General features: G+C 39.2%; 1 protein-coding gene across 1 annotated transcript in view; it reads right to left on the bottom strand.

Annotated features, from left to right (window-relative positions):
- The window catches only part of slit1a (slit homolog 1a (Drosophila)), a 62962-nt gene that overhangs the window by 3929 nt on the left and 36887 nt on the right, over positions 1-22146 (bottom strand). The window contains exons 10-34 of the mRNA XM_056761274.1: positions 20733-20804; positions 18702-18773; positions 15900-15971; positions 14041-14184; positions 13464-13627; positions 13213-13236; positions 12285-12429; positions 12124-12198; positions 11775-11918; positions 11540-11683; positions 10949-11115; positions 8589-8721; positions 7507-7575; positions 7346-7417; positions 7199-7270; positions 6006-6077; positions 5593-5756; positions 5286-5410; positions 5112-5209; positions 4131-4270; positions 3893-3986; positions 3630-3767; positions 1473-1701; positions 588-718; positions 302-456 (exon numbers count right to left, since the gene is read on the bottom strand). Coding sequence (XP_056617252.1) covers positions 302-456; positions 588-718; positions 1473-1701; positions 3630-3767; positions 3893-3986; positions 4131-4270; positions 5112-5209; positions 5286-5410; positions 5593-5756; positions 6006-6077; positions 7199-7270; positions 7346-7417; positions 7507-7575; positions 8589-8721; positions 10949-11115; positions 11540-11683; positions 11775-11918; positions 12124-12198; positions 12285-12429; positions 13213-13236; positions 13464-13627; positions 14041-14184; positions 15900-15971; positions 18702-18773; positions 20733-20804 — 2915 coding nt within the window. The remainder of the gene's footprint in view (positions 1-301; positions 457-587; positions 719-1472; positions 1702-3629; positions 3768-3892; positions 3987-4130; positions 4271-5111; positions 5210-5285; positions 5411-5592; positions 5757-6005; positions 6078-7198; positions 7271-7345; positions 7418-7506; positions 7576-8588; positions 8722-10948; positions 11116-11539; positions 11684-11774; positions 11919-12123; positions 12199-12284; positions 12430-13212; positions 13237-13463; positions 13628-14040; positions 14185-15899; positions 15972-18701; positions 18774-20732; positions 20805-22146) is intronic.

Genomic DNA, 22146 nt, shown 5'->3' with positions numbered 1-22146 from the left:
AAAGTATTAGATTACTTTTGGGGCAATTAATGCTGAAATGTACAGCATTCACATTCAAATCTGGTTATAACTCTAGTGAATCATCTGCCATTATTGCTGGCTGCACTTGCATTGAATTACATGACCAGAGACTAGGTTTTGTGGACCAAAACATTTGTCCTTAAATTTGAACTATAGAAATTGGAGATGAATGCAGTGCCTGTGTACGTGTGAGGTGCATTTATGGATGTGTAGATGTGATAGACTGTATTGCAATTTACAGTGGCTGAAATAAAAGTAAACATCTGTGGTGCATCCTTACCTCCCACATATAGTGGAGTCTCTCCCCTCAAGGGCTGCTCTTTGCCAAAGCTGTCCATTGTTGTTGGCCTGCCACCATCTATTGACAGGTTCACCATCTGGTCAAATGTTACCAGCTCTACTGTGTGGAACTCCCCATCATTGATGGTCTCAGTACTGCAGACAAAACAAAAAAACAGATCATTCAAAGACATATTTCAGTAAAACCAACAACATGAAAAAGATTAAATATTACAGTTATGTTTATTCTTAACCACCAATACAAAACCAACTAACGTGAATCTCACCTGTAAATCGCATGACTTGACTGGCTGCCAGGGTCATAGCTGACTTTAACATGACCCTCAGAAAGTTCTACAGCAATATGATCATTGTCTCCATTGTACAGAAGAATGCCATTTTCTTCTGCTGTTGACACCTAACAAAGAAACAGTTATCGGTTTTACAACAGTGTTGCCAAATCTGTGGTTTTACATCTAGTTTTGAATGGCCATTGGGCTGGTTGTGTTACACAGATATGGCAACCCTGGAACAGAAGAAAGTAGCCTGCTGCGTTACCCATCAGATTCGTCAAGCCACTTTTATGAAGTATTTAGGAAATGCAAATAATATGTTGAATAAGAAACACCATTACACTCTGATCGGGTAGACTAAAGTAAGAGAAAGCATGTTCATTGCTCCATTATTATTCTGTGGGTTCAAAAGAACTTAAAATGTTCCTTGGGTATGTTGCTGTATAAGTTATTCTACAGTTAAAGAACTCAAGGGAACAGTAAAGTGTTACCTATGACAGTGATTTTTTATTTGAAAGTCACATTTCTACAGGACTACAGGACACCATTCTTACGCTTATCTAGAAAGTGTCCTTTTACAAATGGCACATAATTCATTTTATTGTTAGATGCAGAAAAGCTGAGTGAAAGCATGATATAATGGCTGCTTGCATTATCGGTTCATCATAGATTTCTTGATTGTTACAGCTCTTACTGGCCTGACGCCTGATAATGTGCAAAATAACTGAAAAGCTCAACAATAGCTTTCAGAGCATCATTGGGGCACATTCTTTATTTCTTGTTGTCTACATTGAAGATTCGTGTTCAGTGACACTATTTTTGTATTCTATAAATACTTTTCAAAAACAAATTGTGTAAAATTTGGGCTTCGGTGAATACCTGTAGAGTGATGTTGGCGTGTGGCCAGTTCTTTAGGTCACTCAGGAGCAAGTAGGAGTCTCGGTCCACAAAGTTGACGCTAACCAACTTTTCACAGCGTGGTCCACCAAACCCTTCCAGGCACTGACACAGCGGATGGCCGCCTCGTTCCACACAGGGCGCATTGTTCTGACAGTCGGCCAGGTTGCATGGAGATCTCGGGGTAGATGGCACTTCACACAGCTGTCCACTTCTCACAACAGTTACAGTGAGGTCAATATTCAAAGCAAATTTTCATTGAAACATTAGTTCCTTATTCATATTTTCACACATTATGACAGACGCTTATCCAAAGCAACTTGAAGCTATCTATTTTATAACAATGTGTGGCCTGGGAATCAACCCCATGATGACCAATTACCAATTTACCCTTCGCCTTGAGTTTGATTGACAGACGACCTGACCAATCATAACGGCAATATTATTTTGAATTTTTATTTCTAACTTCATTTTTTTACTTTATTCCGAGTCACTTTCACATCCCGAATTGATACTTTAAATAGACCTTCTTATTGCTTTTGGCTGAAAGTACACGTCATTTTTTTCCAGAAATGATAATTTTACCCAAAATATTCTTTTGTGCAGTGGGATCGCATTGGTGTGGGACATGACCAAAGGGGGCAGGCTTTGTGAAGGGTCGATAGAGATTTCTATTCTTATGGACTCTATTTTTATTGTTAACAATTCAAAGCTAAACTCCTCCATGATGTTCCTTGAGTGTCTTCATTGATTACTTCTTGCTTTTAGGTGGTTACATGCTCAGCATAGGGCGTGCTGATGAGGATGCTGAGCAGAAAGCCATCATGACTGCCAAAGCAGAGCCTCCGGCAGCCATGGCCACCACGGCAGAGAGCTGAACTAGAAGCGCCAAGCCCGGTGGTTCCACTAATATCGTCTGTACTTCCTGTGTTGGCCACTGTTTTATTGTGTGTTTGGGGTACACTCTCTAAAAATACTCTTCTGCTCTTCCAGAGGCCCCTCAAGCTCATGAGTCTGCTCCAGAGGCCACTCCAGCCTGCACCAGTGCTCACTGCCATGGCCAAGGCTCTCTCGCTTGTATATATTGAATAAATGCTAATTGTGGATCATTTTCTTCATCATGTGCTTTCTTTTGCACCATTCTGCATGACAGGTTCTAGATTTTTACTATAGGTTACGCTAGGATTAAAGGGGTCATATGACAGTGCTAAAGCGAAAATTTTCCTTTGTTTTAGATGTAATACAATGTGTATGCATGATTTAAGGTTCAAAAACGCTGTATTGTTTGTGGAATACTGCAAGTATGTGATGGAAATGTAACACCTCTTACCATATTTGGAACATCATGTTCCTCTTCAATTGTACTGAAAGATACACACCTTACTTGTGTATACATTTGGGCGGTCTTAATCAAATCAGACCACTAACTGATGTTGATTTTTGGGGGTGTGTTTATAATGCATCTTTTTTTCCCACACTTTCATTATTGTAATTTTACGTGTCCAAAGCCACAGAAAAACACGCATTCACGCCGTATGACCCCTTTAAGGTAAACATTGTGGAAACAAGAGTTACCAAGGTGAATTCACAATACTAACATGAACTGTTAATGAAAGATGTATGTGAATATCATACCTTCATGTACATCCTTCCCAGCTAACACATGAAGTACAAGTGATGTGATTTTAGGTACTTTACTTTAAAGACAGCATTACGTCTGACAGGACAGGATAGTTAGTGTTTCTGAAGTGAAACAATGACACTGACATTCAGCCTGCCAACATCGTATCTAAACACACATATTGAATTGCGACAGCGAGCGATCATTGCTCGGACATCTCACAACAGATAATACCGCATGTATTTCAAGTAAAAGTCTTGCATCAGAAAAACATTTAGAATGAAGTTTTTTGTTGTTGATGTTGTTTCTTAGACTTTACACTCCGCGACCCACTTAGAACGGTCTTGTTACCCACCAGTTGAGAATCACTGCTTTAGAATGTACAGTAGTAAAGTTAAAATTTTAAGTAAGTGCAAAAACTAATAAATAAAAATACTATCTGTTCACCTTTTTATTCTAAAAATACTTCATTACTGTTTTTTATTTTGGGTTTTATATGCTTTCTCTATGGTACTAACCTGTAGCCCTGTTGACAAACACAGGTGTATCCGTTTATTTCATCCAAACATTGTGCCCCATAATGGCACTTGTGTTCTTTACAATCGTCATAGTTTACGCTGCAGTCATCACCCACGAAACCAGGTGCACATATACATCTAAAGCACACAAATACACAAATTAAAGCATTTAATATGAGGCTCTTTTGTGATCTGCTTTCTGAATCAAGTATTTGAAAAAATCTATAAACGTGGTTACGAGATGACAGGAGAAGTGTGTTTACTTTGGGCCGGTGGCTGTAATCACGCAGGTTGATTGGTGCTTACAGGGACTTCGACCAGAAGCACACATATCCTCCAGTTCTTCACACATCTCTCCTTCACACACACACACACACACAGAGAGATAGAGAGAGAGAGAGAGAGAGAGAGAGAGAGAGTAAAAGAGATTAAAGATGGTACACATTGTATAATAATAATAAGATGCTAGGATGATATATGTTGAGTAAGTTTATTACAGACCTGTGTAAAACTGAGAACATAAACAAGTGTAGTTGTTAAGGCCATCTACACAGCTCGCTCCATTCTGACAGTCATTATCTTTACACTCATCAATGTCAATCTCACATGTGAGACCTTCAAAGCCAGCAGGACAGGAACAGCTGAGAAAACAAATAAGAGTTTCCAACGGGATCAAATCCTCTAAAAGATGTATTAAGAAATGTATGGCAGTTCTATAAATGCTGTTTAACAGAGACAAACCTCAGGAAAGACATAAAGAAACCCAGTACCATTACAATAGCATGACAGTGGTTTAGATCCTACCTATCTGACGGTTTAATTGTTTCATTAAAATGGTGAATCATCAAATCTAATGCATCTAATTTATGGATTGCCACAAAGCTCAGTTTTAGGGCCTTCGTTATTGTCTGTATATGTGACCCTGGACCACAAAACCAGTCATAAGATGCGCAGGTATATTTTTAGCAATAGCCAACAATACATTGTATGGGTAAAAAAGTTTTTTTTTAAATCTTTTATGCCAAAAATCTTTATGATCATGTTCCATGAAGATATTTAGTAAACATATCAAACGTTTAAATATAATCAAAATGTTATTTTTGTGCTTGGATGCAGCGAATCATGAACAAAAATAGCTGGAAACATGCCGACACAATTCACTCACTGCTCCCTGCTCTTCGGAAATTATGCACTCAAGTTTGGTATCTATATGTACAGTAAAGCTCAGAATGTCTGATTTCAAGTTCATCTACTCTCCACAACGTTGTTACAGCGGTAACCACAAGACCACAGAGAGCGTTAAATTCCTCTTAGCAACGACCTACTACAGCACCTCTGTTGGACAACAAGGCCATTTCCTCAACCAAATATTATCCAATCCTAACAAATCATACATCACTGGAAAGCTTGATGTTGTAATATCTTTGATATTATGTTTGCCACTATAATATAACAACATTCAGATGATCGAAGCACACTGACCTGTAGGCTTTATTGCTTTCTTCAGACACGCTGCATGTTCCTCCATGTTGACAGGGCTCGCTGACACAAGCATTAGGCACTATATCACAGTTCTTGCCCTGGGCAAAATAGCAAACACATAAATGTTTCATGTTCTGTCAGCGCTCAGACTGATTACATGTTGTGTTTACTTACCTTAAAGCCTTCTAAACAGCTGCACCTGTAGCCGTCCAGCTCATCTGTGTGACAGGTCCCACCGTTTAAACAGGGACTGGACACACATGGGTCACATTTTGCCAGTATGGCAGTGTCCACCTCACCTACACACACAAGCCTAAATGAGCCTCTTCAAGAAAACATGATGCATTGGGCTTCATATATGCTTTGATCTGCACATGGAAAGTGCTCATGGGATCAAACTTTTTTGTGGCTTGCTTTGATTTCTGCTTTAGTTTACAGATGGACTATTTTGCGTAAACTTTGATTATTGATTATTTTTTACCTTGACATTCAAACCTCTTGGCAGGAGTGGTTAGAAGCAGTTTGCCCTCCATGCCATGCGGGCTGACACAGCGGGCAATTCCAGGCTCCTTATAGCCGGTTTTCACCCAGTCAGAGAGCCAGCGCAGTCTGCAGTCACAGTACAGTGGGTTCGCCCCAATAGCCCTGGAAATTTTCAAACATGGTCCAGCATGAACCGACAATGATGTAAATAGATTTGTAATTGTGTTTAGTAGTGGTCTAGCTTTTGTTGAAACCAGTAACTTTGTATTGGCACCTAATGTATTATGGCTCCTGTATGAACTATCGCTTATTGCTCCTAAACTCTTTGTAAGTCACTTTGGATAAAAGCGTCTGCTAAATGACCAAATGTAAATGTAAAATGTCTAAATGTGTGTTTGTTTGATTACTTACAGATGTGACAGCGATGCAGCATCATTGAAAATCCCATCAGGCAGCACCGAGATGTCATTGCCATGCAGAGACCTAAAGCACACACACAATATGTATAGGAAATGTTATGCCCGCTTTGAAATAACTGCCCGTTTTGAGAGTGTGAACACCATCAACTGACCCTTGAGTCACGCGTTGTCTTTTTTAAACCATTCCTGAGCGCTGTGATTAAATTGCTCTAAGAGACACTGCCAAATGTGTGTGTGTTATTACGTGTGTTTCACTTTCAAAAGTTTGTGTAATTCTCATTATTTGTTTAATATTCTTCCATACATACGCAGTGTTGATTTAGAGTGCAACAGTCAACATGTAGCATAAGATTCATTTCGGCACGCAAACAATCTTTGTCTTCTTCTTGGAGAAAGATATGCCTGTATGTTCATTTACTATCTGTAAGCAGTTTTATTACGTGTAAACATTGTAGTAATTCTTGGCAGTTGAATTGTGATCGAGAGTATAATATGATAATGTACACCCATGTGCAGTTTGAAGTGCACACGTTTATATGTCTACCAAATGAATTAATGTGCAGTTTGTAATTTCACATCTTGCTTAACTATGTTATTGTGTGTTAGTTTTACAAACAATGAGAAAGGATCACAGAAGTAAACATTCTGGAAAGGATCCACTTGATTCGTTTGTGTTTGTTTGTTAGCGGTCTAGCTTCTTCAGAGTGACGTAGTATTGAGGACAGCATAGTCTGAGTTAGCTGAGTGCCCGAGTGATACAAACAATAAAGCGTTTCAATGGTGATACTGGTGGAACAACATCATATTCGAGAACCAGAAAGAACTGTTGTATAAAATATAATGTGCGAGTCATCAGCATGATATTAAGCTAAAGACTACTTCAGACTTCAATGATCTAGCATCCTTATTTTCGTTCAATGCTGCACAATGCTGCAGTTTCAAGGTATTTTTCTGCGCTTAGCGAAAGCAGAAAAACACTGAAAAGCAACTCACAGCTCATTCTGTCCAGAATGCATTTTGTGAAACATTAATGTCTGGGAAATAGGCCTAAGATGATGGAGTTCGAAACAGTTGTAGACAAAATAGAAGCCTAGCAAATGTATTGAATGTCACTTATTGTGTTTAATTTTAATAATGGCAAAACGTGAGATGCGATTAGAAGATAGAAAGACAAAAAATACGTACAGCAAGCGGAGAGATCGAAGACCCGCAAATGCCAGAGTTGGAATACAACGAAGAGCATTATAGCTGAGAATCCTGGAGGACAAAACAACCAAAATAAACTGCAGTACTGTGATAATAGTTTTAAAAAATGAATGTTATAACACATACAAGGTAGTGAGCTGACTCATGTTGGCAAATGAAGAACTGGTTAGGGAGCTGATTTTGTTGTTACTTAGGTCTCTGAAAAGAATCAGAAGATGAACAAGTGAAAATAAACATCATTTAAATGAGAAAAAACTAAATTTTGCAAAGAATATAGAGAGACATACACCAGCTGCAGATTTTTGAAGTTGGAGAGCTCTTGTGGGACAATGCTGAACTGGTTTCCATCCAAGTATCTGCAGACAGGAGCTCAATGTTAAAGACCTTTAATCTCACTGCTTACTCATTCTCTTTCCTGCATCAGTTACTCGCTAACATCTTGCTCCAAACCTTTTAAATACTTGTGCTTATCAAACTGTGCATTGTAAAGACAAATCGATGCCAAACCATGTCATTGGTTTTGCATGTCACGTGACTGATAACATTATAGCAGCTTAATATGCAGACGTGTACATTTATAGTGAATTCAGTTCCTCAGACAAAGATATTGAATGATTGAAGAAGGGAATGAATGTAGCACACGTCATATGTTCTATTTTTAGATATATATGTGAAAGTAAAATAAAACTTATTTTGTGTGCGTCTGGCTGTTGTGTCGTCCTATTTAAATGAATGTTGAAGAATGCACAGGGAATGTGAAATGCTGCGGGTCATTCCACAGAGATCCCAGCATCTGGTTGTGGGCTTATGGGAGTTAGAGTAAGTCTGGCTGTTAGGGGTAAATTAGGGGTAATAATGATGTGAGTCCAGAACACACCTGGAAACAGGCCTGGAATCAGTGAGAGCAAAGTGTAAATGAGAGGTTTTCATGCTCTTAGGGAACGCAAGGCATCTGGAGACTGCGTGTGTATGTGTGATTTCAGCCACTCCCACTGAAAAAGATCCTCATTACACCACAACTGCAGCAGCTCTCACCGGTCCTGCCGTTCACAGAATCTATGACATCACCTTCCAGCAAACTCTCTTTCGCTAATAATGTTCTTCCATTTATCTCTTGTGATTTTTGTGTTTATAGCAACCCGGACGATAACCACCAAAGCAGATTATTTCAAGCTTGGAGTCACTTTAACAGCAAACATGTGTCTGTGTATCAGCTAATTATTAACAGCTACATGTAGCTCCTCCCACTGACTGGAAATCTTGATATCATATATGTTCAAATCAACCTTTTGAGAACATATTTGTATTTGACTTTAGATGTTCACCAGAGTTGATCAGGTGTTCAGAGGTGTAATAAAGTTAGTCTCACAGTTCGGTGACGTTGCGTGGAATGCCTTTGGGTAAGACACTTAAATGTTTGTTGCTGCAGCGTATCACGGTCTCCAGACAGGTACATTCAGTGGGACACTGGACGGGTGGAGTACACCTCGAGTCCTCTTGACCTGCACACAGGACAGACAAGGGGCATGAAGGGGATTTCTCAAGTCTATTGAAGGTCAATGGAAAAAGGCTGGACAGGTTTGTCCTTGAAACTCATCTCAGCGTCATAATTGATTATATGCACAGTGACTTCCTTCCGATAAGCTAGATCCGACATTTCCGCTGAACTGACAGCTATGGGATTTCATGCTATACTCACTGCCTTAAAAGAGTGTGAAATGTAATGAGTGAATTGAAATTGATTGAGGAGAAACACGAGATCTGTCGTCCCCTCATGCAGTTGAAATGTAAACGTCTTTTCATCTTGTTTTACGTTTAAACAACTAAATGGATGTTATGGCACAACTGACGACAAAAGTATTAATGCCCCACTGGATGGTCTTCCAGCAAACGCAGCCAGAACCCCGCTGATGACCCAGAACACAGCCTTCACAAGAGTCACCCTCTTAACTTAACTCATTCACACAGGTCTACGTTCCATATCGTCCTCTACACCTAGTGACTCAACAAGGCACCAAATGGCTCACAAAAACCTTCACCCATGTTGCAGCATCCATAACACCCTTCAAAACACAGCTGTTCCCAATGACCAACCCCTAACTCTCTGCATTTTTAGCTAAAAAATTGTGTCTGTTTCTTTTTTCCCTCGCCTCAGCCAGAGTCCTACTTAACTAAACATTGCCAAAATGTTTGATGCTCTCTCATTTGTCGGTTCATTGGAAGTTTTCCAGCTGGCTTATATTAGTGCGGAAATTCTTGCGTATTTTGCAGTGAGTGAACTGAATTATGAGTTTTCTCAGCATTCGGCACACCTTTTGCTCACAAGAGTACGTAAGTGGAGAAAATAAGGATATTATATCACAAACCTCTGTGCAGAAGATGCGTAACTCAATGTAAAGTGAATACATAATACTTGTTTAGATACTATTTTAAGTTTAGCTGTTGAAAACATTTCACGGAATAAAATAAATGAGCAAAAGAAAAAGTGAAAAACATTGCCCTCTCTTATGTCTATAAACATAAGATTTATAACATAAGGTTTATAAGGTTTATAAACCTTCAGAACGCAACGCAAAACACTTGCTGTTTTTCATTTGAATGTTTCTAAGAACAGCTTACAGTTTTCAATGCGATTTGATATGTTGCTGTTGATGTTTTATAGTAAATGAAAAGTAATACAAGTCTGAGTCTGTGTCATTCGTGTCTTTGAAAAAGTCTCTATTTTTGATAAATAAGGACAAGTTAAACTAGTTATACCGCATGTCTGCCCAAAGAATATTAAATAAATAAATAAATATTAACTGGTTACCAACCAACACAAAACTATTAATCCATGGGATTCTCACAATGTGGCCACAACCGGCAGATGTCACAAAGTTACATTGTGGCGATGAATCCAGGAATCTCCCTATTCCGGTCATCACAGCTTAACTTTGTTCATCAGATTACGTTGCCATTACGTAGCAATCACATACTGCTTTTTGGCTAGCTGGGTTGCCATTGACAAGTCTCTTGTCAAACACAGGCCTGCACAAACCAGTGGAAATGTAGCGACTTGAGCAATATATTTATTGAATTTCAGACCCTCTTTTTTCAATAAAAGCAACATTTTTATTTTTCAGTACCGCCCTACGAGGTCTAGCTTACTTCCCGTCTATTCTGTGCAGTCTGAGGGGCAGATAAGCGGCTCATTTAGTCGACCGAAACCAGCGAATTAGAACAAAACAAAGAAAAGTGTTTCCAAGCATCTGTTACTGACAATTGAGGCACATGGACATGAAAATAGTTTGTCTGTTAATATGCACATAGTTTGTTAGTCAGGTGGAGGGAGTGCGCTAAATGAGGAAAATAACAAGGAAGTATTGTCTGCCAATAACAAATAGCCAAAATTGCCACGACTCATTATTATAGATGTATGGTGAATCCTCCAAGATACACTAATATTAGTAGTGAGCCAATGGGGTTAACTATTAATATATTGAGCATATTTGGCCACAGAAAGAATGTTTAAATTTGAACTTGCACAGAACAGAAAATCCACATGCTTTAGCCAGAACATCTTTCAAAATGACTCAATTTGTGTTGGGCTGAAGAAAGAAAGTCAACTAGAATGGATAAAATAGATTTTTGGCCGAACTAAAACAACAGAAATCCCTTTCATCATTCTATCACTAGAATTATTAAAAATGAAGTTCAAGAGCAGACAGATGAAGAGCAGAGGCGTTTTACCCTCTTCACAGCGGAAGTCTGGTAGCGCAACATCCTGCAGGGGAATCTCTTTAAGGAAAGCTGGCCGCTGACAGCGTGGGTTTCCCGTCACGATTTTACGGTTCCTCAACCAGCCACTCAGCCACGCCAGCTTACAGTTACAGTTGAATGGGTTGGCAAGCAGGTTTCTGCCAAAACAAAAATGCCTCAAACATCCAGAAAGCAAAGGAATCCCACAAACGAATGATAAAATTCAACAAATTTGCTACTTGTTTACTAATGAAAAACAAATTTTCAGGCAGTTTATAACCAGTGAGCTAGTATGATAAGCGCTCAGAAATCCTGCATCATGTGTGTGTTATATACTGTACAGTAGAAGGGTCATTCTCAGGACATGTCATTTAACGCTCAAATTAGTTTTTTTCATGCTTTGATGTTTGGATTTTGTATCATCTGGATACTTCCATGTCCATATTTTTCACAGCACACCTTCTGTTGTGCTTCGGTCCAAATTAAAGATCAAAACTCTCTTCCCAGTTTACACACGGATAAAGATGACAGGAGACATCACTGGGAGTCAGGATTTCTGCCCACGTATCATTTGCTTCATACAGGGTTGAGAGGCTCTGCAGCGTGTCAAAGGCTCCGGGACTGATGCTCGTCAACGTGTTGTCATAGAGCGACAGCAGGCGGACGTTGTGCAGTCCTGTGAAACTGTTGTTGTGAATGCAGCTAATGCGATTGTTTCGCAACATGCTGGAAAATAAACAGACAATAAAGATGAAGACTCAATCTGATCATCAGTACGGCTTGTATCATGTTTGTGTATGGTTGAATGCGAGCTCACAGCATCCGTAGGCCGTCCAGACCCCTGAAGATGCCACTGTGCACCGAGTCCAGTTGGTTAGCCGTCAGGTGCAGTTCGTTGACTGAAGACGCGCCCTCGAACGCCCCGTCCTCGATCTCAGAGATCTTATTGTTGCTGAGGTTTCTGTAGGTCATATGACAGCATCAGTGACGCGTCAGAAACATCGAGGAACATCTTCTGTTGGTCCTGGAGCAGAATTCCTGCTAAAGAAACCTGAACCCGGTCCTGAGTGCTTGACTGACAGGAATGTTTTTCCAGGACCATGAAAGATGTTCATCGAGGAGATACTTATCATAGATATCATAGGTAACCCGAGAACGCCTCTTACATTTTCTTGAGGTGAGAGAGAGTCTTGAATATACCCGTGGCCTCTATACTTGTGATCTCATTACTGTTGAGACGTCTTGTGAGAAAGTAGAATGAGAAGTGTTATGAAGCATAGGGTAATGCATCTGTCTTTAATGCAGATTATAAGATTCGTTGCCTTACAGTTCTGTTGTGGTCACTGGGATGTGCTCTGGGATGCGCTTCAGGTGCAGGTTTGAGCAGTCCACCACATTAGACTCGCATCGGCATTTGGACGGGCAGACCGGATCATTGCTACAGTCATTATAGAGCCTACTGTCCTCAGTCCCTGTAACACAACAAGTCCTGTTACATGTATGCATTTGGCAGCTAAATTTATCCAAAGTGACTTAAAGGGCCGTATTTTACCCATGTAAGTGCACAGTCTAAAAGCAAAGTTTATACTCGTGTAGCCTCTACGCCGTGGCCTACGTGTCAGGTTTTCATTTATACTTCTACGTTGTTGTCTGTGTCGACGGACGCGCGTGTTGCTTGTGTAACCAAGACAAGAGCCGAAGAAGAAGCAGCCCCCTTGAAATGCATTTGCTATTCAAACCATGTGGCGCAGGATGTGAAATTGAAAACTGTGTTGGGCTGAAACTAGCAAATAACACTTGCGTCACATTGCGCCGATTGTATGATAGGTCTCAAAGTGTGAATGCTGATTGCTATGCATTTCAATAAATGATAAATATCAGTCTTCTAAATTTGTGATAGAGGAGACACGTTAACTACTTAGAGTTTACAGCCTTGTTTCATGTCAAATGTAAAAAAAAACTCCCTTACAAAAGGTAAGACATGTTTCAAGTTTATATAACCTCCAGATGAGAAAATGACAGATGCGGGGCAGGCTGGAGCAAAGGCTGGGTTTTATAGTCTGGCTTTAATTTTAGACTTTCAAATATTTTTTTCTCATTTCTTCATGACATTCTCCTCAGAATATGTTTCCCTCTTTTCCTCCCCTATTTAACTTCTCTGTTTGTTTTTCTTTTTAAAAGCACTGGAAAAGTTATTTTTCATACAGGGATAATTTTTTTTTTGTTTCATGTTCATTGGACATAAAAGCTCTCACCTGGGATGACGTACTGCTCTTTGGCTGTTATGGAGACACAAGCAGAAAGCAATGATATCAATTCTGAGTTACACATGAAGTAAACGTGGGACAGCTGACATGTGATAAACTGAAGTTGACACAATAAAAATAAAATTGAATTGAATTACATTTCAATTTGTAGATTCATCCAAATTCACATGATTACTTCCAGGTTTTAAATCATTATTATCACAGATGAGTCTGATTGAGTTTGAAAAGGAGGTTTTTACCGGAGCAGCGGAACTTCTTGCTCTTGATCTGACCGATGCGTTTGTTGGCGAGACGTCTGGGACTCGTGCAGCGCGCGCCAGTGGTCTCGATGGGGTTCGAACGAAGATAATCAGCCAACCATTGAAGATTACAGTCGCAGATTAATGGATTCTGTGCTAAATGACTACAGCAACACACAAAACCACATCTTTCCTTTAAATCCCAGTTATGACCAAAAAACTAACTGAAAAGCAATCTGGCCATCTTTCCAAATGACAAAACTCTACACATTCGAACATGTTACTTTAAAAATCGTTTGCAGAAACCAGAGGGGGAACAAGAGTTTCTGTTAAAGAGACATGATAAAATCTGCCTTTAGAGGGGTTCTGTAATGTCAAAATTCTTCAAAATATCATCTTTTGACATGAGGGTGAGTAAAAGATGACAGAATTTTCAATTTTGGGTGAACAATCACAACCAGTGTCCAGTGTTCCACATTTTGACTTACACTATAAAATGGAATAGCGCATACGTGCGTGGCTTGACACAGACCTCTATGTGATGCATCATGGATGATTGTGATATGTTTGTACTTACAGTGTCTGAATTGCTCTCAATGAGGTGAAGGTGCCCTTGGCCAGAGTTTGGATTTTGTTGTCATATAAAGACAGCAGCGAGAGATTTTGCAAGTCATGAAACGTGTTTTCTCTCAGACAGTGGATCTTGTTGGCATTCAACAGGCTAAAGACAAGAGACAGACCAAAAAGAGAGAGTTATGACTTGAACCAAGCCAGAGTGATCATGAATGTTGAGTCTGTCTGAAAATGCACTGATTCTCGATGGAGAATAATGACACATGTTGTCTCAGTTTAAACTAATTAAGCTAAGTCCTGTCTGGGAAACCACCCTGTTGTGTATCTGGTAGACGAATCGTGGATAACATCACTTTTGTTAAGGATGTTTGAGATATTGGCAAGAACCTCAACTTAGGTGTTTGTCTGTTGTCACTATCCCAAGAGAAGACTTTTCACCAAGTTGAGTACAGTTATGTGATGTTTAGAAAGCATTTTAGTTCCTATTTTTTTTTTTTACATTTAATGTTTGTACAGTGATGTTGAGAGTATATTAAAAGTTCATAGGGACGAATGTGCTCCTTTTAAGGTTTTTAGGTGTTGGGCAGGGCAGTGCTTTGTCTGGTATATGCTTTACTCTTTACCAATTGAGCCTCTTTTAAACATGTTAGGAACAGAGTTGTATGGACGGCATAGTTCACATTGAAACGGTTGTACAAAAAAACTTTGATGGGGACGTCTTGATAAATGGAAATTCTTGTCAGCACCAATAGCCCTGTGGTAAGAGCACCAACATGTCACAGCAATGCAAGTTCCATTCCTGTCTCGATGGTTCTTTGCCACCCTATCTCTGCCCAACACGTTCATGTCTCTCCACAGTCCAGTCCCATGAAAGGCAAAAGCTTTAAAAAAACTTAAAAAAGGAAATTCATGCTTCAAGAAAATGTCAATTATAATTAGCTTGTGTTTATCCTCCACCTTTTTGGGCAAGTTCAGTCAACTCTTATTGATTATTGGGGGAATAAACTGCACAGGGTCCCAAAAGCTATCAATCTTTTTCAAGTTTGGACTTAATTCACTGTGCAAAGACTTAAGTAGCACAGTTTTCTTGCACTGGTTGATACAAGAACCTTTAGTTTATTGTTCTTGAAAGGACATATCTCATTAAACATTTTTTTTGACACAAATTGTTTCATAGCCAGATTCTGGAAAAGGAACGTCTAAAAGCTGTGTCAAATGAAGAAATAAAGTGGACACACCCTGGTGATGCGTCCTTGAGATGGAGGAGGGGGCAAAACCAGAATGGAGAGCTTTAGATCACGTCACCATTACCTACAAAGGTTTGAGACTTGCGGTGGAGAACTTTACATGGCGCAATTGCAGTTAACGCTTTTATCTCTCTCTTAAACCATGTTGGTCACGGATGTTCTTTTGATCTGTAAAGAGAATATGTGTTCCATACTCTTATGCAATGTTTTAGACTAGAGGCTTTGTTTAATGCTTTACAGATTTTATATTATTTGGACTCTTTCCCTATTTAAATATTTATTTTTGGTTTTAAATATGTTTAGAGACAACGATTCAAATGTCAACTTGAGATTTTTGTTGGACATTTACAGAACTAGGGAGCAAAAAAAGTAAGAGATTTTGTTACGTTGTAACCATAACTGATCTTGATCCCTATGAGTTGATGTGGTGCTATAGGGGGCTTTGTGTGAGGTTATTGAGGAAAACTTGTTTTTTGCCACCATTCGGAGATCATTTTGTATCTTTTCTTTTTTCTCTTTTTTTGTTTTATGTTGATTGACAATGTATTATTATTTGTAAGGGTGTTTGAACATCTCGCTAACATACACACACACACACACACACACACACACTCACAGCAGCTGAAGGGTGTGGAGTCCATCAAACACTCCTCTGGGCAGATCAGTGATCTTGTTCCCGTACAGAACCCTGGGAATTAGAGAAACATTCAATATGAAACCACACGCATATACTGTCCTGAACATCATTTAGTCTACAACATCTGAACACAACAGAGCTGAGCACCAAACCCGGAGTCTATACACTTCTGGTGATTCACAATGAAGCAAACACTTCTGCTGGACAACTATCTTGCATGTTTTCTGCTTTTCTTTATTTGTTTTCAGGTTTCACACCGAGCCTGTGCATTGTTGTGACTTTGCCACAATTTTTCTTAGTCAGGAGTTTTCAAACCTTTTGTCAACTCATCCACTTTAGACCTTAGCTAAATGATTTACTTGAAGCACCACATGAGAAGTAATTATTTCAACAATTTAATAGCACATTTACATTTATTTGGATGGTCCACATTTACATATCTGTTGGTCCTCACTACCATCAGCTTAAAATGCCAAAACATTATTCATTGTCACAGTTGTCAGCTGAAGTGCCCTCATGCTCCACCAGAGGGCACTCCCCTCATCAGCTGGACTGCCATTATCACACTACATGTCCCAGGATTTTTTGCCCATAATCATTATTTTTGAACAGTTTCACATGTGCCGCAGTTGTCCTGTTTTCAGTGCATTAATGCTTCCTTAAGTTATGGAAGTTATGGCGTACAGGGGAGAGAGTCGGAGTCATAACCAGAAGGTCACCGGTTTGATTCTCATGGCCCTTGCAGGTTGCGACTCAGTTGCCCTTGAGCAAGACACCTAACCCATGTTTGCCCCCGGGCGCTGCAGTGATAGATGCCCACTGCTCTGGGTGCGTGTGCACTACTCACTGGTTGGGTTAAATGGTCACTGGTAAGGACCCCGTGTCCCTTCAAGTGAAGGGGAAGATATCTTTAAGAACTTCTTTAAGAGTGTTGCAATAAGGTCATAACCGTCACTCTTACCTTAGTGTTTATACTTAGCATTCCACGATAGTTTCTGTCAAAACAGCAATAGAGAAGCGGTTGCTATAGTTACGCAATAAAACATACATTGACTTTAATAGATTGCAAATTTAACATTACAGCTACTAAAACATTTGAGTTATGGACAATATTAACATTACACGAAAAAAAGACAACACTTAAGATGCTAAAGTTATTATTTTAGATAAATATGCAAAAAGAAAACACACCCTATAACGCATCAAACTGATAGTTCTTTCAGTAAATGATGGTCTATAATTATTCTCATTATATAGCTGAAAATAAGCGTCATTACTTTCTCCACTTTAATGAACATGATATGATTCATCGCGTTTGAGATTTAAAGGAGCTGAATCGGTCCCTTCATTTTTTAAAGTAGAAAAGTAACTAAAGGACTTTGTCGCAACGCCTTACAGAACTTAGGGGAACACTTTGGCATTTAAGGGTTGATACTTATTGACAGTCTTAAAGTTTCTTTATGTAAACCCTTAAGGTCCCCCAAAATCCTTGAACCCTATATCTGAGGGTCTTCTTTTTGCAGCCCGGCACTGGCTCACCTCACATTGGGACACTGGTCACTTATATTTCTGTGACGTGACGGCATAAGCAAGTTGTGATACTTCACAGCAGGTATTTATCAACAACCAGCAAAAGCGACATCTCTCTGACCTTATTTTTAAATACTCTTTGAAGCACATATGAGAAACACTTTCTTTATAATTTTGTTACTTATCTGTGCACAAATTTGGTCAATAAAAACATTTAACTGTTTAGTATATTGTGTTCCCGCCTGTCCAACAATGTGTGTTTATGTATAAAATGAAATACATGTTTGTCTTTTCAAAAGTTAAATTGCATTTCATGAAGCCAATAAAAAATGGAATATATACTGTATAGAAGAAAAGGCATTACTATAGTTAAAAAATGACAATGGTGGTCAAAAGTGGCTCAGGACTGCGTTTTGTCCTACATTCTTCCAAATAAGAAATCTTCTTTTGTGTTTAACAGAGCAAAGCAAAATATCAAATAAATGTTGCTGCTATGGTAGACAACATGGTCCAAGAACTGTTTGGTGAAAAAATGCCTTCCAAAAATCGTTCTTTGTGTTCATCAGAACACAGAATTGATACAGCTTTGAAACTCGGCGGTGAGTGAATGATGTCAGAATTTGTATTTTTGGGTGAAGTATCCCTTTAAACACAAACACGTCTTTCATTGCCATGGTAATGCAACAGACTGAGCTATGACTTCCGTTTCCACTGTCTGCTTCCCAGTCTTCACCATTGCCTGTGTTTCTCCCTGGACTCCATTTCCCATAATCCTCCATTCTCTCTCACCTGTCTCCCATCAGTGATCTCTCTCATCATGCAAACCACATTTAAGGACTCATGTTCCCTCTCTCTTTTCTCTCTTGTCTTTATTTGTATTTATAATAAATATCTGTGTTGTAAGTCTACGTCTCCGGTTTGTGGCGAACTCTGACAGACCCTTCAGCTCCAGCGATTAAACAGCTAAATTAACTTTCAACTTATCTGTTAGCTACAGAGAGAAACTGGTATCTAGGCAACTGACAAGAGACCAATCCTGAGTGGCAATGTCACTACAGTCTATGAGCATGATTCAGCATGCTTAGACAACCGTGCTGACAATTCTGGCCAGAAAACGGTGTGTTACTGTGCCGCGCCAGGCTGACGTGGAAAAAATAACTGTAACTGTTCCAGACCATGCTTAGAAAAGCTCTTAAACCTTGCGTCCCCATCCACACACATAAACAAACTCAGAAGCAAGAAAACACTCACAGTGAGTTCAAGGAGCGTAGGCCTTGAAAAGCGTCAGGAGCGATCTCTGATATCTGGTTGTTGCTGAGATCTCTGTTGATAAAGAGAGAACCAGAACATGGTTTACTTACTCTGCGTTTTGAGATATTGACCTTCAAAGTTTATGCATTCCATATAGCAAAAATGATATGATATTTCATACATGAAAAAGACAGCGAGATTAAATGTACAACTCCTGTGAAATATGTAAATGAGATTTTTGGAACATGTCAAACGCAGAACCTTATGATTCTGGAAAAACCCTTTCTGCTTAGAATGATAAGGTTCAATCTGTAAAACATGAATTAAAGCAACACTTTTTCAAGCAACATAAACAATTCACTTGTTTTAAACATGAATTTACTGCTTTTTATGATGTTTATTACTATTTTAGGACAATAATAATTAGGTTTTTTCTTGTTCAAGTTAAGCATAGAAGGCAGTGCTAAATGTTTATTTAAAGGGGTCTTTTTATAAAAATCTGACTTATTCCATGTTTAAGTGCTATAATCGGGTCTCTGGTGCATCTACCAACTCAGAAAATGTAAAAAATATTTGACAACCAGTAACTTTGTTTTGATGAGCCTATCTCTGCAGACCTCTGAGAAAACCTGCCAATCAGATTTTGTGCCCATTCTGACTTAGTGAGGTGTTCCTATTATAATATTACGGCTCCTTAATCTGAACGTGTGTAAACATGCGACGGGTGTGTCATGGGTACTTCATTTATGGAAAGCAGTGTGTATGGTTGTAAATACACGAGCGGTTTGTCATGTGTAGGCCTACTTTCACATGTGTACACGACACGTTTGTTAGGAATGTGTTTGGTGTTTAAAGACGAGACGCAGTGTTTCTCATTCGCTTTAAGTGACCCTTCTTTCTTGTTTTGTCATAAATTTGAAGCACAGGCTCACAGCCCTGCTAGAGATACTCTTATTATAGGTAGATGGAAGAGTCTGTAACACTTACAATTGCAGAAATCCTAACGGGCTAACAACATCTATTGACAACGGCAAGGCGTTAGCATTAGCATTTATGCTTTTTTGGCTAAAGATTGCAGGCTTTCTATCTTGTAGCTTTGGCCCTTCGTGTGTGTTCTGCAGGAATTGAGGCGGAGAATAGCAGCTCATTTGCACTTAAAGAGACTCACACCAAAACAGCATGTTTCTCCTCACATACAAAACTAGGCATTTAGGGAATGGTTTAATAAAAAATCTGTGTTGTATTTTGAGCTGAAACTTCACTGACACAATCTGTGGACCCCTAAGATTTGTGTAAAAGTAGAAAAAAACTCCCCTTTGAGGTGGGTACGTGAGGTTTTCAACACATTATTGCAGGAACCATTAGCTTCCCGTTGGTTTAGACAGAAAGCAGCTACTGATCTAGACTTCATTCCACAGAAGGTGGAACAGGTCAAATCTAGATATGAGTATGGCTGAAATAGCACAATGTTTATTGTTGTAATTAAGACTGTAGTTATTTTCAAAAAAATGTCAGATAGAACCGTATAATTCTAAGCCGATTAAATGACAAGAAATTTTGGCCTTGGAGCAGATTTTCATAAACTTGTGGTCTAGCCATCAAACCACACTTGAGTGTATAAAAAGTCTAAGCACTTGCCAAGCAGAAGTATTGTGTAGACTGCTGCAGATTTATGACTGCAGATTTGAATGATGCCTGAAACCTAAAGAACTGCTTATGGATGTGAAACGATTGGTAATGAAGACCAAAACTACAGAGGAACGGTTTCACAGCCAGGGCTTGGATTACACCAGGGCCAGCCTTTGTTACTTTAAGACACTTAAGTAGCTTTATAAATGGGCTTTAGAAAAAACAGTGCTGGTGTTCATCTATGGCGTTGGAACATTAACCTATATTAAGATGTGTCAATGCTTTACTTCATTTGGCTGAAACCGAGCCTATGAAATTCCATTTGTCATTTCACAAATGTTTGTGCATGTAATGTGGAAATGTCTTCATCTAATTCCTCAGTGATAGGTTAGTAAATCTTACACTCTGCGAAGCTTCTTGTATGGAGAAAACGCTCCAGGAGGGATTGACTTGATGCCATTTTGTTCCAGACGTCTACAGAGAAAACGTGGGAAAAAAGAAGATAGCATAAAACATAGCGGTACATTCACACGGGGCATCATGTTATCATATTATACCAAGCTGCTGTCTTACTGACAGAGGCTTGAAGCGCCGGCTCTTTCTTTGAGACTCTGAATGTTGTGAGGGTCTGTGCAGGTATGGTTGTGTTTTTAAGGCTCTGGTTTAATGTCACACCCTGCGGTTACAATATAGTGAGGAAAGCAGCCCTGTTTTGCGTGTAAAATGCAGAAAAGTCATTTGTAAGGCTCATTTAGTTCCAACCGACGACCACTTGACTCAAACAGTTACTCAATTTTCCTCTTTGAAGCTGAGCAGTCAGTGGGAAACAGAGAAAGGCAATTTACATTCTTGACATTGTTGTGATTCCAGACAGCACATTCCTGCGGGCTCATGTTCTCTGACCGCCCTGTTCACTCTATTTATATGTGTTTATATAAATCTAATGTGAATGTGACTTTAAACACGACAACAGAAGTAGTTTCATGTTTAGTGTAATCTTCTTGGTGTGTATGCGTGCGGGTCAGTTGTGCTTTACATCTGGACCTCATCCATCAGTGAGTATACTGTGGGAAAACTCTATCGGTCTACAGTCATTCTTCTTCCAATCTTTGAAGCATGAATGTTTTATAATCACACTGTAACATACTGTACTTGTTGCAGAAAGTCAGCGCTAGTCTCCAGATTTAATCGCTTCGTGTGTGATGCCTTGATTTTAAATGCAAACTTTCAAAAAGTCTGCAAGTGTGTGATGTCTAGTTTTCAAAAATTCTGTTCAGATTTTAAAATGTGTGTTGTGTTTTCCAGCCTTAACGGATTATCCACAGCTAGCCGTGCATTGAAGGGTTTTATTGCATGACGTGGAGGCCAAGAACCAACCGACATGAAGCAGAGGGTTCATTAAAATCCTTAGATTGAAAGGCTAGCCGTGGACTATAACGCTTATACCATGGGCATTTCCAATTTAAAGCTATTATTGATGTTTACAGTGTCAGTTTTGATCAGACAGGTGAAACGCTGAGACGCTGATCAAACTGACCGGAACCACCCGGTTTTAATGCACAACTTCCAGCCAATCAGAATTCAAACAAACCATGGTATAAAAAAAATAATAACTGTTCATTGCACTAAATAAACATTGATACATAGTTAGATAAAGGTCAATGTCTGTATATAATTCATTTGTTATGTCATATGTCACAACTCAAGACTATTTAAGTTAAACGGCAAGTTGATAGACATGTTAATTGTCAGGTTTTTCTTATACTGGTCAGACTTGTTTCGACAATCTTGTCCAGGGCCCCACAAACCGGTCTGA

The sequence above is a fragment of the Triplophysa dalaica genome, chromosome 11 (assembly GCF_015846415.1).
Source record: "Triplophysa dalaica isolate WHDGS20190420 chromosome 11, ASM1584641v1, whole genome shotgun sequence".
Classification (NCBI taxonomy): domain Eukaryota; kingdom Metazoa; phylum Chordata; class Actinopteri; order Cypriniformes; family Nemacheilidae; genus Triplophysa; species Triplophysa dalaica.
This window is presented reverse-complemented; position numbering and strand designations above follow the sequence as displayed.